At 50.8% G+C, this 16,864-nt stretch overlaps 1 protein-coding gene across 2 annotated transcripts in view; it reads right to left on the minus strand.

Annotated features, from left to right (window-relative positions):
• myo10 (myosin X) overlaps positions 1-16,864 on the minus strand; it is a 93,362-nt gene that overhangs the window by 22,409 nt on the left and 54,089 nt on the right. For both annotated transcript variants that reach the window (XM_049011494.1, XM_049011495.1), the window contains 7 exons: positions 16,787-16,853; positions 16,597-16,689; positions 15,516-15,584; positions 15,207-15,289; positions 14,237-14,345; positions 13,405-13,485; positions 698-822 (listed from right to left, as the gene is read on the minus strand). In XM_049011494.1, the coding sequence (XP_048867451.1) occupies positions 698-822; positions 13,405-13,485; positions 14,237-14,345; positions 15,207-15,289; positions 15,516-15,584; positions 16,597-16,689; positions 16,787-16,853 (627 nt within the window). The remainder of the gene's footprint in view (positions 1-697; positions 823-13,404; positions 13,486-14,236; positions 14,346-15,206; positions 15,290-15,515; positions 15,585-16,596; positions 16,690-16,786; positions 16,854-16,864) is intronic.

A 16,864-nucleotide genomic window follows, 5' to 3' on the forward strand; every position in this document is an offset into this window, starting at 1 on the left:
ATGTCACCATGTTCCTGCTCCATGTGACCACACTATTCCTCCATGTCACCATGTTCCTGCTCCATGTGACCACACTACTCCTCCACGTCACCACGTTCCAGCTCCATGTGACCACACTACTCCTCCATGTCACCATGTTCCAGCTCCATGTGACCACACTACTCCTCCATGTCACCATGTTCCTGCTCCATGTGACCACACTACTCCTCCATGTCACCATGTTCCTGCTCCATGTCACCATGTTCCTGCTCCATGTGACCACACTACTCCTCCATGTCACCATGTTCCTGCTCCATGTGACCACACTACTCCTCCATGTCACCATGTTCCTGCTCCATGTCACCATGTTCCTGCTCCATGTGACCACACTACTCCTCCCTGTCACCATGTTCCTGCTCCATGTGACCACACTACTCCTCCATGTCACCATGTTCCTGCTCCATGTCACCATGTTCCAGCTCCATGTGACCACACTACTCCTCCATGTCACCACGTTCCAGCTCCATGTGACCACACTACTCCTCCATGTCACCATGTTCCTGCTCCATGTCACCATGTTCCTGCTCCATGTGACCACACTACTCCTCCATGTCACCATGTTCCTGCTCCATATCACCATGTTCCTGCTCCATGTAGCCATGTTCCCTCTCCATATGGTCATGTGACCCCGTTTCCACTCCATGTCACTGCTGCTCACCTGGCACAGAAGTCCTGGAAGGGCCTCCTGACAGGAAAACCGGCCCGGCGGATCCGAACCGTCTCCAGCATGCCGGAGTACCTGAGCTGGTTCAGCACCACCGTCTGGTCAAACTGGTCAGGCATCTGGAAATAAGACAAACTGCAGTTTAGATTAAGCAGGAAGAAAACCCCACATCCCACTGCTGAAGCTTCTTCCACATGCAAAATTGATTTCTGATACTTTAAGACCACAGGATCTTCTATAAAACAGCTCACTTTCTGCCCACAAATGAAACGATCCTTTATATGCCATTTGCACAGTTGTAGGTGCAATGAAATGTTTCTCTTCACCGATGCCTTCTTACTCTCCATGAAACACACGTGCAGCTTACTAATCCGTCACAGCCCTGGGTCAGCCAGAGTCTACAGCCCCTGCAGTTCGGGGTTGAAGGGCTTCACTCAAGGACTCAACAGACGTAACTAATCTGGCAAGGCTGGGGCATGAACTGGCAACCTTGTGATCACAGGCAGAGCAGCTTACCCTCCTGAGCCACTCAGCGCCCCCTGAATGTGGTTGGGCGTCCAACTCTTAGGCCTTATATTGACCAAATCTGTCTTATAAGTTCAGGGCCGATCGCTTCAATGCAAATGCACTGTGACGCAAAGGGGGCTCTTGTGACGCCACAGGCCCATACAGCTACCGCACGACTCTGGAGGGGGTGGGGATGGTCACGTAATTAAGAGCGGGCCAAGTTCGGCAACCCAAAAGGTCCCTTCAGCGAGGACCTTTGGCAGGGGGCTCGCTGACGTAAGTATCGCCTGCGACTCTGAAGGTCCATTCAATCCACAGGGCCAAAGACACCAAGAGCGCTGAATTCCTCCGCTGCCAAGGCCAATGGTAACAACGCCCCCCACAGCCGAGGGCACAAAGACCAGGCGCTGGAGCCCCGAAGGTGGCCGTCTCAAAGGAGCCCATTCTTCTGCTTGCTGGGGTGCCCTCAGTCTGTGACCTTGGTGGGCGTCTCTCCAGAAGTAAAACCCCTTCTTTGCCGCTTAATCCCCCACCACTTAAAGTCGAGATTTCCGAAGTCCATTCAACGTGAAGAGCGCTTGACGGCCACACTGCAAAGCCCGAGTAGCGGGGTAATATTTCCATGTTTGTAATCTCCATAAGGAAGGGAATCCACAAAACTGTGTGGGAGTCGGTCGTCCGGTGCTTTGCCTGCATAAAAGTGGAGCGGGGACAAGTGGGGGGGGGGGGGGGGGGGCAATCGGAGGGGCTTTGGCTGTGGAACAGAGTGTCAAACTGCCCTCCGTTATGACCACCGCATAAGATAAGATATGATGAACTTTATTAATCCTGCAAAGGGAATTTTTGGTGTTACAGCAGGAGTTATACACAGGATCAGACAATCCATACAACATAAGAGCAGAGTGATATAACTATATACATACAAACAATGTACCGTATACAGACAACCAAACAGCAGCCATCGTCTAAGACCTGCGATTGTACTGCATAATGTAACGACTGTGTGGGAGACATGCAACATGGGGTACCACAGTAATAACAACAACAATAACAATGGGGAAGTAGCTGCAGTAATAGTAATAATAATGATAATTAAACAATGTTGTACCTTGTGCAGTGTCAAAAAAATGCATTATTATTATTATTACTATTATTATTATTGCAATAATGCATAGAGGCTGGGGCTGCCTCTACAGTCAATTTTCAGTCAATTTTATTCCAGTTTTCAATTCCAATTCAATTTGTATTTGTACAGTGTATTTTTACAGCATTACATTGTCTCAAAGCACTTTACCTGATCCCTGCCCAAAGCCCCCAGTGCGCTGCTGCAATACCCCTGAAACAGGCACCAGGCACCACTGGAAGCAGCACCTGCTTCTGCTTCGCACCAACACCCCCAAAGACCTGACCGCCATCATTCAGCCCCCAGCATAAGACCTCCGATCTTTCTGTTCTTTACACGTGGCCACTGAGATCCAGCTACTCCTTTGGCTCAGAGTGTTTAGAGAACACGCAAAGCTGACGCGCTCTTACGTCAGGTGGGCCGGTGTGAATGCAGGCTTACTTCACTGGAGAAAGTTAATTACTGATCGTTTCATAAAACTTTCAGTTGCCTTAATGATGGTGATCAGCCAATGACACACAGGACAGGCTTTGACTTGTAGTAAACAAGTAACCTTGTGTTGCTAACTAATCATTTCTAGGCAGCTATTAACAAGTCAGTGCAGGAAAAAAAAACTGTGATCAGCTGTGATCCAGCCAGAGCACAGATTAGCAACCCAAAACACTCCACAAAGACACTAAAACGGTAGTTAGTCACCATATAGATTAACCTCTAAAGGCACCTCAGGTTATCACTGTAATGAATCAGCAAATCAACACAAGGAACAACAGCGTGACACTACACAGAAACTTGGTGGAAAAGCGTCATCGATTAGCCAGAAGATCAGTCAGACCTGAGAGTTCTGACAGCAGCCCTTTCACAAGAAACTAAACAGCACTGAGTAACAGGTTACGAGCGGCAGTGAGGGGCCGGACACCCCCCATCTTACCGTGCAGCGGGGGAGCCTGTATCCCTCTGACTCAGCCCACACGCTGGGGGTCCATGAGGAGCTGGGGGAGTCGGGGAGCAGCTAGAGCCAGTCTAAGACACTGAGTGAACAATGCCCCCGGCCGGCCCGCTTTATGCATGCGCCGTTGCCATGGCGTCCGCGTCCCATGCTGAGGCTAATTTGTGTGGCTCGCTCGTGGGCCTGGCGGGGGGCGGTGCCGGGGATGGCTGTTATTTTTTAAACACTAGACCAAAAACATGGTGCGAGGGACAAGCAGGATCTAACCTGAGGTTCTGAGGTTTTTACTTTAGTCCCCATTTTTGTGTTCCATCTGAAGTCAGATGCTCCACCAGGTAAATCTGGTTAAAGAGTTTGGAACCATCATTTCTTCGCCAAGTCATGTTATAGAATTTAATTCTGCAACTGCTTTGCACACAGAATCGTCCCCCAGTCAAAACTCTGAAATACTGCCATGCGTATTTCCGTTTAACGCAAGCTGACAGACACACTGGACGGCGGAGAACATCGCTCGATGCCGAGCAGGTTAGATTAAACTGCTGAGTGAAGTTGTGAACATATGTACTGCGTGCAGAAAGATTCTTTTATCAGAAAGCAGGTTAGTAACACAAATCGGCAAGAGTGACCTAATTCTATAAAACGTACGTACCACGGTGTTTCAGACCCTGGGCGACTATCGATCGCCATGCCCTGGGATGCTGTTGCCATGCCATCAATGAGGGTTGCCCGGGGTGGTCAGTGTCTCATTTCGACTTATACCATTGACTTCAAACCATATAACCTTTAGCCAGTTTAAGCATCATGGCTAAAGCTAGCAAGCACCCATAATTTTAACAGGAAGCGCACTCTCCAGTATAAATATTTACAAATTAATATGCAGCGGCTCACATGCAAATTGTCCCCCGTGTTTGCATATCCCTCTGTCACCTCTTGTCACTGTGGCAGCAGTGCCTTTAAAAGCACTAGACAGTGGGTCACATGTGTCACACCACCTGGGACTTTAAAAAGCATTTTGATAAATCTGTCAGCGCGAGGACATTAAATACGCAACGGCCATGGTGGCCTGCAGCTGGTAGTGTTGATTAGTTGAGACTCGAACCTCAGAACTTCGTTAAAAGCGATGCAAATAAAGGTCGTGGATCCGCCACTGCGTACATCGGCGATATGATTTATTCTCAAGCTCCACACTTACTCTCAGAGAATGAAACAAGCTCGACCAAAGAGCCCGTCATCAGAGCGAGAGCTGATATTCACGCTGAGGATAAATTCACAGAAATAAATAAGAAAAAAAACATATATAGCTGGACACGGATGGGTACGATAAATCAAACGGAGATTAAGCTCCAGAAAAGTCCCCAGTCAGGTTTCACAAGAGCGAACACATTCAAAGATTAAAATCAAACTCGCTCGGCTGCAGAGGATGAATACAAGCATGACGTTCGACTACCTGTCAGCTATCTTCGCTTCTCAGGAACACAACTGGTCTAGCCTGTACACTTCCTTGGAGACGAACAAACAAATGCAACATTCACCACGACTGAGCGAGAGCTCGCTGTTTTACTGCTTGTCAATGAATTAATTGGCTTGCTTCCTATTTGATGGAGACGTGACCCGGTTGACACGGCACGTTCGGATCGAATCCCAGGGCGACATGCTGCGCTGGGGCAGCTTCCAGAAAATTCTCTCAGTACTGCATGAGAGGTATCCACAGTCACGGTACGCCAAGCGGAAGATAAGAGGGTCTAATCCGGGCTCCCGCGGGACAGCTGGATGAGCTGTCTTCTTATGACTCGAGCGACGGAAATGAATTATTATTCATGAATTTAACCCAAAAATCTAGTCATTTCAGCTACAATTTTCTCTGCTCTGTCAAACATACGAAACTCAGCCATGACTATCATGGGTGCCACCCATTGGCTGTCTCAGAGGTGCTGAGAGACACAGAGGGACACCCAGAGCAGGACCTGAACATCCTAAGGAGGTACTTTCGCTTTTCCATTGACTTTCAGTCAAGTACCAGTACCAAAAGTTCCAGTACTGAAAGTGTTAAGCCAGCTTGGGTACTTCTTTGGTACTTTTGGTACTTTCGCTTTTCCATTGACTTCCACTCGAGTACCAGTACCAAAAGTTCCAGTACCGAAAGTGCCAAACCAGCTGGGGTACTTCTTTGGTACTTTGGTACTTTCGGGTGGGACTGGCAAACGTATTTGCTGTTGACTGCCGCTGAAACACAAAATACAAGGGGCATCTTTTGAAACACACAGCGAACAGCGAGAAACAAAATAAAAAGCAGTAGAAAAAAAACATATAAAAAAAGTAAAATGGAAGGATGGACAAACGAGGAAACACAGGCTTTAATCACCATATGGTCAGATGAACAGATCCAGCGGGATTTAGATGGCACGACTCGAAATAAAAAAGTATTTGCGAGCAATAGCAAGCCGCTTGGAAGAAATGGGGCACACGCGAAACACCGAACAATGTCGCCTGAAAATAAAAGAACTTAAGCAGGACTACAGGAAAGTGAAGGATCATAATAACATGTTTAAATTCAGCCAAAGAAATACCGCACTGCGCTTTCTGATGATGTCAGTCAGGGGTGGTCATTGATGATGTCATTTGGCGCCGGGACCAGTTTTTACGCCAGTGGAAAACCGACACAAAAGAAGTACCATACTTTTGGTACTTTATGGAAGTACTGAAAGTACCGAAAGTACGGTACCTGGTGCGGTGGAATAGCTCCCCTAGAGGCCCCCACCCCACACATCCAACCACCCCCAACAAGCAAAGAGCATCACCACTCCTCAGTTCAACATAATTTAAAGTCTTCTTCAGACCATTCAGACCCATTCAGGAGGGCCACCCCCCCAATTAGGAGTCTGTGGGGTATCTATAAAAGCAATGTCCTGAAGGCCAGCTGTCACCCCCGTGATCCCGGGCCACACGTCCCGGGGGGGCCCAATTGTGTGCAGCACGTGCCTGGCCAGACAGCTAAATAGCCAGCACCTGCAGTTCTGCACCCCCACTCTCTCTAGAAGGACCACCCCCTCTCCCAGAACATCACTGATCTGAGACACTGGACAAAGACGGACTCGGAGAAGACCCTATGTCTGCTGGAGTCACGCCCACCATGTCCCGATGAAACACCTCCAGCAAACATCCTCTGGTACGGAAGAGTTCCCTTAAAAAACCATTCCTCATAAAAAATCACCATCGCTGTTTCATCGTCATGTGATTCGCTGGGATTTATGGGCAGGAATCCGAAACCGGGGCGATATTCAAGATTATATACATCATGCACATACATATATAAAACCGTGTAAAACCTCTGACACAGGGAGCTCAGGCCAGAACATAGTGGCTGGTTCTGGTTTCACTGTGTCATATACATGCTGTCTGCTACAAAGATCAATACATACATAAATGGACAGGAGTGATTTATTCCAGATTTTAGGAGAAAACAACGTTAAAAAAAACCCTAAAACTCCATATTTGATATGCACTGCTTGATATATTACAGTCTCGTTTTCTGTAATTCAGTCCTGCCCTTCAGCCACTACAACATGCATTCAGGCTTCAGGAGAGCAGACCATAGTCGACCCTATCTCACATCTGGAAGAACGATGCAACTATTCAGTGATCCAGTTCGATGATGAAATATACTCCACCGAAGGCCTAGAGTGTAATGCAACGCTGCCTTTTACCTCCCTGACACACCTTTTCATTTCGGTTGACCATCCCCTTTCTAACTCCCTTCTTTATGATTTACAAGATGGGTTCTGTGCCATGGGCTCTCCCATCTCCCCTCCCCAGGGGATGGGATTTTTATATACCCCCCCCCCAGCCAAGATGGCCTCTTCCTCCCCCTAAATTGTGGAGATGGGCTCTTCCACACACCATATTGCGCTGGACATGATCTCCAAATGTCTCCATGAGAATCCAGCCCTGTTTTACTCGACGCCAGGATTTGCTACCACGTAAAGGGGGAAGAAGTCAGAGCATTCTGCCCTGCAGCGATGTGTTGCTAGGCAACCGGAGGTCAGGCCGCATCCAGAGGCCACACTATTCCCATTCCGGGCCGAGGGAGCCCACAGCATTTGGGTGTGTGATTTCAGCAGCGTCTCTTAAATTGAGACAGACAGGAAAATTAATTGACCTGCCTTTTGAAATGGGAATTCTCACTGTTTGCTTAACCTATTGACCAGAACACCATCATGAATAACAAAGCAGGGAGAAAATGACACACGACCAGAGACAGAACAGAATGACAGGGTGCATTTATGAGCGACGCATCTTAACGCATCAAAAGAGGGTTGGGACATCTCTATAGCCAGTCACACTATGAATAATACATGCAACTCTACGTCACATAGTTTATCTACATATACATATAATGTCAACTTTTTCCAGTTAATATATTATGAAAACATACTAAATTAATCAAAAACATTAATTTAATAAAAGTGTGAAGAAGCTGGCGAACAGACACAGGGCAGGAGGACCTGGAGGGTGGGCTGTGATTGTATCATCGGCCTTGGGGGGGAAATGGGCGGGCAAGCAGCTTATAAAAGAAACATTTTGCTCTTTAACGAAGAAGAGCAAACTTTACGGAGAGCCAGAGCATCGCTCCCGTTCAGTCTCTCAAAAACACTGGAGACTTACTTCATGCTCCTAATAAACTGCCCTGGAACATCCTTCCATCGCTCGGTTTTGGCGCTTCGCCAAAAGAATCAGAGTAACGTCTGCCGCACTGTCATTTACCCACAATCCTTTTCAGGAAGGAGCCCTTGAGGCTCTGGGGGCTAGCAAAACGTACGGGGTACTGAGGGTGTTTGATCTGATGCGGCTGGGCTTTGACCCACGCGCACGCCCAGCCTCACTTCCACCTCACTACCACAAGCCCCTCACGTGTGTCACAAATTGTGAAGCAGTTTGGCAAAAAAATGCAAGGGGTTAGAAAAATGCATGTGATAGAAGAGACTGACGAGTAGCATCTGGCATGGACGTCGTGAATGTGAGCTACCCCTCTCGGCCTGAGAGATGCCCCCGACAGCATGTGATAGAAGAGACTGACGAGTAGCATCCGGCATGGACGTCGTGAATGTGAGCTACCCCTCTCGGCCTGAGAGATGCCCCCGACAGCATGTGATAGAAGAGACTGACGAGTAGCATCCGGCATGGACGTCGTGAATGTGAGCTACCCCTCTCGGCCTGAGAGATGCCCCCGACAGCGCACCCACCGGATTCAGCGGCCCATCTAGCTCCAGACTCGCCCCCGGGCTGTAAAGCCGCTGGGCTGGATTATTGCGCAATTAGTTTTGCTTTTGTATCTGAACGGGAAGCATTGTATGATACATTATAAGGACCGTATGGCATAAAGGAATCCTTGTATGATTTCTTGTTAAGATGATATGGTTTAAAGGAAGCATTGTAAGCAGCATTGTACAGACTGCATGGTGTAAGGACTGGGTCAGGGCTTTTCAAACAGATAGGCCACTTGTGTCGCTATGACAGTGCGTAGTGACTGTCATTCATGAGTCGGGTGTAAGGCTATCATGCTGGTCAGGCTGGCATCTTAACGTGGTTTTAAAACCACAGGACCACAGAAGCCCGGTTACCATCGATGACATGAAACCAAGCTCCATTCCCTCCTAACAGGCACGGGGGCACGCTCGGCAGTAGGGAGAGATGGAAAACAAAAGACACGCCGACCACAGGACCACCCCCCGCTGCCTGTCACCGAGCCAGGCTACACGTTCCAGCAAGCCCCCCTTACACCCCCCCCCCCCAGCGGGGCACGACTCCAGGGGGGACTTGTGCTGAAAGGGGAGCAGTCTGGCTGGAGAAGGAGTGCAGTTTGCAAAAAAACGAAAACAACAGGACAAAACGAAACAAGACGAAAGAGCGACAGACCTGTCAGAAAACAACTGCCTGGAATCACTTACAGTCTGTTAGGTTATGTGAGACACCAAATACTCTCCGGACAATACTGTTTTCAGCTCCCATCATGCAAAGCAATGTCACCCACAGAAACAGACAGAATAATGTTTAAAAACCACTAAATGATTGTTTAACTCGTGGCAAATGTCAATAACAACATAACAAACTAACAGCCGATGAGCCCAAGATGGAACGCGACCCATCACGTCTGACATTCCACTACAGAAACTGAACACCTGGGCTGTCTACTTACGAATTTCTTTCTGGTTAATTCCACTGGAAATACGAGAGTGGGGTCCTACCATTCTGGGGCCGATTCCAGCGTTGCCTCTGCGACTGCTGTCTCCAATCTAACACTGCGATCTCGTTTTTCAGGTCTTTCGTGAGACGTGCAGAGGGGCTCTCCTAGCTGACTGGAAATCACGCCCGGCCCGGGGATCTCAGCTGCGGGCGTCAGTGCAGGTGTGGGCGTGTACACGCTCGTGTTTGCGTACACACATGTGTGTGTGCGCGTGTATGTGTGCACGCGTGTGGCTGATGGAGCTGACCGAGTTTCAGAGGATTATAGCAAGAGGTCGGGGGGGGGGGGGAATCCATCGATGACAGTAACCTCAAATATCAACATCAACCTCCGCAAGGAAATTCAGCTGAAAAGAGGGATCTGATTTTACGAGTGTTTTTTGGCAGGACAATCGGTGTAGATGGTGTTTCATGCTCAGCCGATACTCACGGACAAAATGGTCTATTTTCAAAGGCCCTGGATGACTTGGGTAAGACATCAAGGTGTATTAATGACATTTTTTGTGGAAGATAATTACCAATTTATTTGAATCATGGGAGCCCTCATGTACCTCTGCTCTGGTTCACAGTTACATTTAATGTAAAGATTTATTTTTATTTCTTTCTTTTACCAGACGAATGAGAATAGGGAAATGCCTGACTGGAACTGAGGGCGATTTGCTACCACTGAGTGAGGTAACGCCTCTCCCACAGTTTCCCCTTTTTGGTTCGGAAATGGGTCTAACTACACTTTAAATCAAAACCAAAGACCCCCCACACCCTAGCCCACTTCCCCTCGTGCATCACACTGACCCCCGTGCCTCACACTGACCCCCGTGCCTCACACTGACCCTTGTGTCTCACACTGACCCCCGTGCCTCACACTTCCCCTTGTGCCTCACACTGCCCCCCGTGCCTCACACTTCCCCTTGTGCCTCACACTGCCCCCCGTGCCTCACACTTCCCCCCGTGCCTCACACTTCCCCTTGTGCCTCACACTGCCCCCCGTGCCTCACACTTCCCCTCGTGCCTCACACTGCCCCTCGTGCCTCACACTGACCCCCGTGCCTCACACTGACCCCCGTGCCTCACACTTCCCCTCGTGCCTCACACTGCCCCCCGTGCCTCACACTTCCCCTCGTGCCTCACACTGACCCCCGTGCCTCACACTGACCCTCGTGCCTCACACTTCCCCCCGTGCCTCACACTTCCCCTCGTGCCTCACACTGACCCCCGTGCCTCACACTTCCCCTCGTGCCTCACACTGACCCCCGTGCCTCACACTGACCCCCGTGCCTCACACTTCCCCTCGTGCCTCACACTGACCCCCGTGCCTCACACTTCCCCCCGTGCCTCACACTGACCCTCGTGCCTCACACTGACCCCCGTGCCTCACACTTCCCCTCGTGCCTCACACTTCCCCCCGTGCCTCACACTTCCCCTCGTGCCTCACACTGACCCCCGTGCCTCACACTGACCCCCGTGCCTCACACTGACCCCCGTGCCTCACACTTCCCCTCGTGCCTCACACTGCCCCCCGTGCCTCACACTTCCCCTCGTGCCTCACACTGACCCCCGTGCCTCACACTGACCCTCGTGCCTCACACTTCCCCCCGTGCCTCACACTTCCCCTCGTGCCTCACACTGACCCCCGTGCCTCACACTTCCCCTCGTGCCTCACACTGACCCTCGTGCCTCACACTGCCCCCCGTGCCTCACACTGCCCCCCGTGCCTCACACTGACCCTCGTGCCTCACACTGCCCCCCGTGCCTCACACTGCCCCCCGTGCCTCACACTGCCCCCCGTGCCTCACACTTCCCCTCGTGCCTCACACTGCCCCTCGTGCCTCACACTGACCCCCGTGCCTCACACTGCCCCCCGTGCCTCACACTTCCCCTCGTGCCTCACACTGCCCCCCGTGCCTCACACTTCCCCTCGTGCCTCACACTGCCCCCCGTGCCTCACACTGCCCCCCGTGCCTCACACTTCCCCTCGTGCCTCACACTGACTCCCGTGCCTCACACTGACCCTCGTGCCTCACACTTACCCTCGTGCCTCACACTGACCCTCGTGCCTCACACTTCCCCCCGTGCCTCACACTGACTCCCGTGCCTCACACTGACCCTCGTGCCTCACACTTCCCCTCGTGCCTCACACTTCCCCTCGTGCCTCACACTGCCCCCCGTGCCTCACACTGACTCCCGTGCCTCACACTGACCCCCGTGCCTCACACTGACCCCCGTGCCTCACACTGCCCCCCGTGCCTCACACTGACCCTCGTGCCTCACACTGACCCCCGTGCCTCACACTTCCCCTCGTGCCTCACACTGCCCCCCGTGCCTCACACTGCCCCCCGTGCCTCACACTGACTCCCGTGCCTCACACTGACCCTCGTGCCTCACACTGACCCCCGTGCCTCACACTTCCCCTCGTGCCTCACACTGCCCCCCGTGCCTCACACTGCCCCCCGTGCCTCACACTTCCCCTCGTGCCTCACACTGACTCCCGTGCCTCACACTGACCCTCGTGCCTCACACTGACCCCCGTGCCTCACACTGACCCTCGTGCCTCACACTGACCCCCGTGCCTCACACTGACCCTCGTGCCTCACACTTCCCCTTGTGCCTCACACTGACTCCCGTGCCTCACACTGACCCTCGTGCCTCACACTGACTCCCGTGCCTCACACTGACCCTCGTGCCTCACACTGACCCTCGTGCCTCACACTGACTCCCGTGCCTCACACTGACCCCCGTGCCTCACACTTCCCCTTGTGCCTCACACTGCCCCCCATGCCTCATACTTCCCCTCGTGCCTCACACTGCCCCCCGTGCCTCACACTGCCCCCCGTGCCTCACACTCAAATGTCACGTTTCCTCGTGACACCGGACTCACAAACACGCTTGTCCCCTTAGGTGCCAGAACACATGTAGGAACATATCTGAGCATTGCTGTCGTGTGACTCAACTGGAAGATCCAACGACATGAGAAACCGTGCAGCACAATAGAGATGGCTGGGGGAGCAGCCGAACAGATAAACATTAAAATGAGTAGCCAGAAATAATTACACTCTACCTATCACACTGACAAGCTTAAATAAATGTAATAAATGAAAGCAGTAGGGGCATATACAGGGGCGGAGCCACAGGGGGAATGGTCCCAAGCTGAAAGCTGATTGGCTGGCAGAGAGTCCCCTCCCCTGTCACTCATCGATTCAAATCATATCATTGGCTAACAATCAGGTTGTCCTCGCTGCATGAATTATGGCCCCTCTTATGCCCCCCACCTTAAAAATATCCCAGAATCACCCCTCCAGCCCAGACCCCAGGAGAGATTTCCCACAATCGTCCCGCATGTTTGCCTCCATGTCATAATTCAACTGACACATTTACCGACGAGAGCCAAAGAGATTCCCACCGCTGGCTCTCCATAGAGCTCTGACTAACAGATTCACCCCCGGAGCCGCGTGTCCAGGCAGGCCGCGTGCGATGATGACAGCAGCCTGAAACCGTTTGCGCAATCCAGTGGCAGCTCTCGAGCGGAAAGCCTGCACATCGCTGAAGTATTTGGGGCAAGGCCTTTAAGCTGTGTCAGGTTAACGGATGTGGAAACTCAAAACCATAACCTGGGAAGGCAGAATAGCTGGTGACATTTATTACATAATAAACTGAATTGTCCTGCTAGCTCCCTATTCCTGTTGAGGCCGTATCCACAATCCTATCCCCTTTTATTATGTTGGAGAACCAGACTCTCTGTCAGGGAGGAAGAGAACTCCCCTGTATCCGCATAACACAAGAACAGACAGGAAAAGATATAGGTTATGTGGCCATGGCCAAATGTAAGGGGTGTGGCCAAATGTAAGGGGCGGGTCCACAGAGAGGCGTGACTAAAGTGGCATTTCTTACCTTGTGATTGTTTGGCTTGATGCAGCGAACGAAGAAGGGGTTGGACGAACTGAGAGTGGCCATTAGGGAGTGCAGAGAATTCTGGGTAGGGAGGAGAAATGAGACGGCAAGATGTTACAGTTCACGTAAAATAGGGAGTACAGGTAGCAGGGTAATGGACAGCCATTTTCAGGGAGGGCCGGTCAGAGCAGAGCACCATGGTAACGGGTCTGCCAGCGGCTTCCCGGGCCTCGTTACCTGTGCGACACCAACCCCTCTTAGCTAATTACCCTGGCAGTCCATTCACCAGCCTACGTCACTGTTTCATCTGCCATCGCTATTTATCCAGTAGGGGGTGCTGGTGAGCTTTCATTTAAATGAAGTATTATTATGCAGCATTCTCATGGGTATGACATATTTAAAATGTATTCTCTATGATGAGCATGTTGCTTTGCCAGGGGGCGATGTCCCCCTGCAGGACAGCTGGTTATATTACTGGCCAACCGGAGGTTAAGTACCTCGTTTAAGAGTACAACAGTTGGGGCCCCCTGGGGCCTTGAACCAGCGCATGAACTTGACCCTCAAGCTGTTTGCCTACTCGGTTGTCCTGGGCAGAACCCATGGTTTCGTAACACACGAGGGTGGCTCCGTGTTGAGGAGAGGACCGGGAATGAACCCTTCTGGGTCTGGTACCATTCGGTGCCACTTACCAGGACTTGTCCAACCCTTTTTGAGGCCCTCAGCATAATTTGATTGACTTAGTTGTCATTTGTCACCCTCCTTCCCAATCTGACAGGCTAATCAGATGGGGGCCCCAAGCAGCCACCCGGGCCAGACCTTCTGCCCTGCTCACCTTGAACTGCGAGCTGACGGTGGCTCTCCTGTGCTTTGAGCCACACTTGAGGGTGTCCTGGTTGTTGCGGCTGCAGACGTGCTCGAACAGGTCGTAGACGAAATCCAACCTGCACAGCAAGGGGGAGTGAGAAGCACTCAGCAGGGTCTGACCAGCGCTGTCAGGGGGGAGACGGACCCCACTGGTGCAGACATGGACCCGCACGCGAGTGTCAGACACAGGAGCATGCATACACTCGCACACGCAGACGACAACACAGGAAAGTAAAAACATGCAGAAGCACGCACACACACACACACACGCACACACACACACACAGAAACCGACATGGACACTCTCATGCAAGAAGAACTCTTATATCTAGCATTCAAGTAACCGGCACAATTCCAAAATCAGTATAAAAATTCTAAATTCATAACAATAAACAATAACAATATTCAACTAGAAAAAATGACACTTCACTAAACTAAAAATGAACATTTGCCCAATACATATGTGAGTACTGTATGTGCGCATGACTGCAGAATGGCAGGTTTTGGGGGTCTTACTGCCAGTCCCCCTATTGTTTAACCTTTCGATCTCTTGTGTTATATCGTATATCCAACTTAAAACGAACAGCACAACAATCATTAGTGTGTGCAGAGATCATCAAGCTATCTGTGGAAGAATGTTTTGAATGAGTAAAAAATGATGTAGGCTATGGTTTTAAATACCAAGACCAATGTAAAAATTGCATTTCAATCAAAATGTCTGTCAGAACTCAGAGTGCTGCTGACCCCTGATTGTGTGTGTATAAAAGGATTAAAGTGTAAGAAATGTGTTACAATTCAGTGCGAGGGTGACATTCATCTGTCCGGCAGAGCAGAAGTTGCCGTATACGAGAGATTTTACTGTGCTTTGTAGTTTTGGTGTGTCTGCGTGGCTGAACGCTGCACACACTGATTGAGCTGCTCAGGGAGGGCTTACGGACCTGCTCTCCCGCAGCAGATTGAGGATGTCGTCTCGGAAGGTGTCCCGATTCTTCTCCAGTGTGCCCCGTACGTCATACACCACCTGTGCACAGAGGAACCACCAGAGGGCACTGACGAGCTCCACGTCCACAGAGAAGTATATAAAGGTTTAAAAGTGAGCATAACTTTGTGTGTGTGTGAGGAAAGGAGCGTGTGAACCCAGGAACTATGCGGAAAGGCTTGATTTAATAAGTAAGAGGTAACAGGACTCCAAATCAAATTAAGGGGAATGTGGTCTTTAAAAAGAATCAGACTGAACACTTGCATACCTCGCCAGCGTAATGTTTCACTCCAAAAAAGTGGATCGCCACACGTGGCTTCACATAAAAGGGATTTTTCTGTAACCAAAGACCAACAATACACACATATTAGTAAAGAGTCCAGGCTCATCACTCTGCTCACACCATCTCTAACTGACTAAATCACTGCAAAGTCGTCTCGGCACAGCTGCCTGTCACTGGCTCCTCCTGTCAGTAACATCTGCACATTCCTGGAAAAAAAATGGTTTAAAGAAACACGAGCTTGTATAACAATGTGATCCCCACCTCCAGGATTGCCAGTGCCTGAAATAAACGCACCTACTTCTGAAGCGCAGACATTTTTAAACGCCTTGGGGCTGAAAGTGAGAGATCTGCGTATGCTTATACTCAAGACGGGCCAATATCAACAGGCTCTCCTGTTTACTTTATACTGAATCCCCTTAAATGTAGTGCTGACCCCAAAGTTGGGATGGAAATGGATCATTTCTCTGCTGCTTCAATCCCTGCAAAGTTAATCAGCCTTAACAAGCTTAAGCAGCGCATCCAGTCCATCAGCACAAGCCCACCCCAGTGGGGGCCCCTCGTCAAACTCCCCGGTAGGAAAGACACGACCCGCTCCGTTTGCAGGGCTATAAAACACAGCGTCCTGTGGCTGTGGCACTTCAAACGCCAAGATACTCTCTGCATCCCTCACTGCACTCACCTCACGCTTTGTGTGAGCTGTTTACGCCCAGCACGGCTGGGGGGGGTGCTGGGCAGTCAGCCAGCTTTAAACCCCCCAGAGTTTTTTGTTCCCATATTCTCATCGCTGAATTCCACCCCCATCCCCCAGCGCTAACATTTGATATCGTAGCTGCTAGCCGGCTGTTACGACTGTGCGGTATGCTGTATGCAATCGGCTTCAATCGACTAGCGATTCTACGGCTTTGTCTTGTGCTGTGGGGCATGCTGGGAGCTCCGTCTTCTAAGCGGAATAGAATAACGGCTGGCTAACAAGACTAAGAGAGCCCATGGAGCCAATGGGGCTCTTTTTAATGGGCGTCCAGGTGCACGAGGGCGATGATGTCGAGGGTTATGTCACGTGACCCACCGAGTGCTGGATATGCAGCTTCTCCAGCAGGGTATCGTCGGTGGCTTTCGGAAAATGGCTCTCCTCGTTGATCAGAGCTAGGAGCCCCAGTTTCTGTGAAGGACAGGTGCAAGGAACGACCGTCACCAGGCAAATGAGCGGCATACGTGGGTGGGTGGCGGCGGCGGTGGGGCGATCACAGATGGTTTACCTTCTCGATGAGGTCCAGGCACTCGCCATTGTCCATCCAGTCAATGTCCTCCCAAACCAGGCCCTCCCTTGAAGACCA

The sequence above is a fragment of the Brienomyrus brachyistius genome, chromosome 4 (assembly GCF_023856365.1).
Source record: "Brienomyrus brachyistius isolate T26 chromosome 4, BBRACH_0.4, whole genome shotgun sequence".
In the NCBI taxonomy this organism is placed as follows: domain Eukaryota; kingdom Metazoa; phylum Chordata; class Actinopteri; order Osteoglossiformes; family Mormyridae; genus Brienomyrus; species Brienomyrus brachyistius.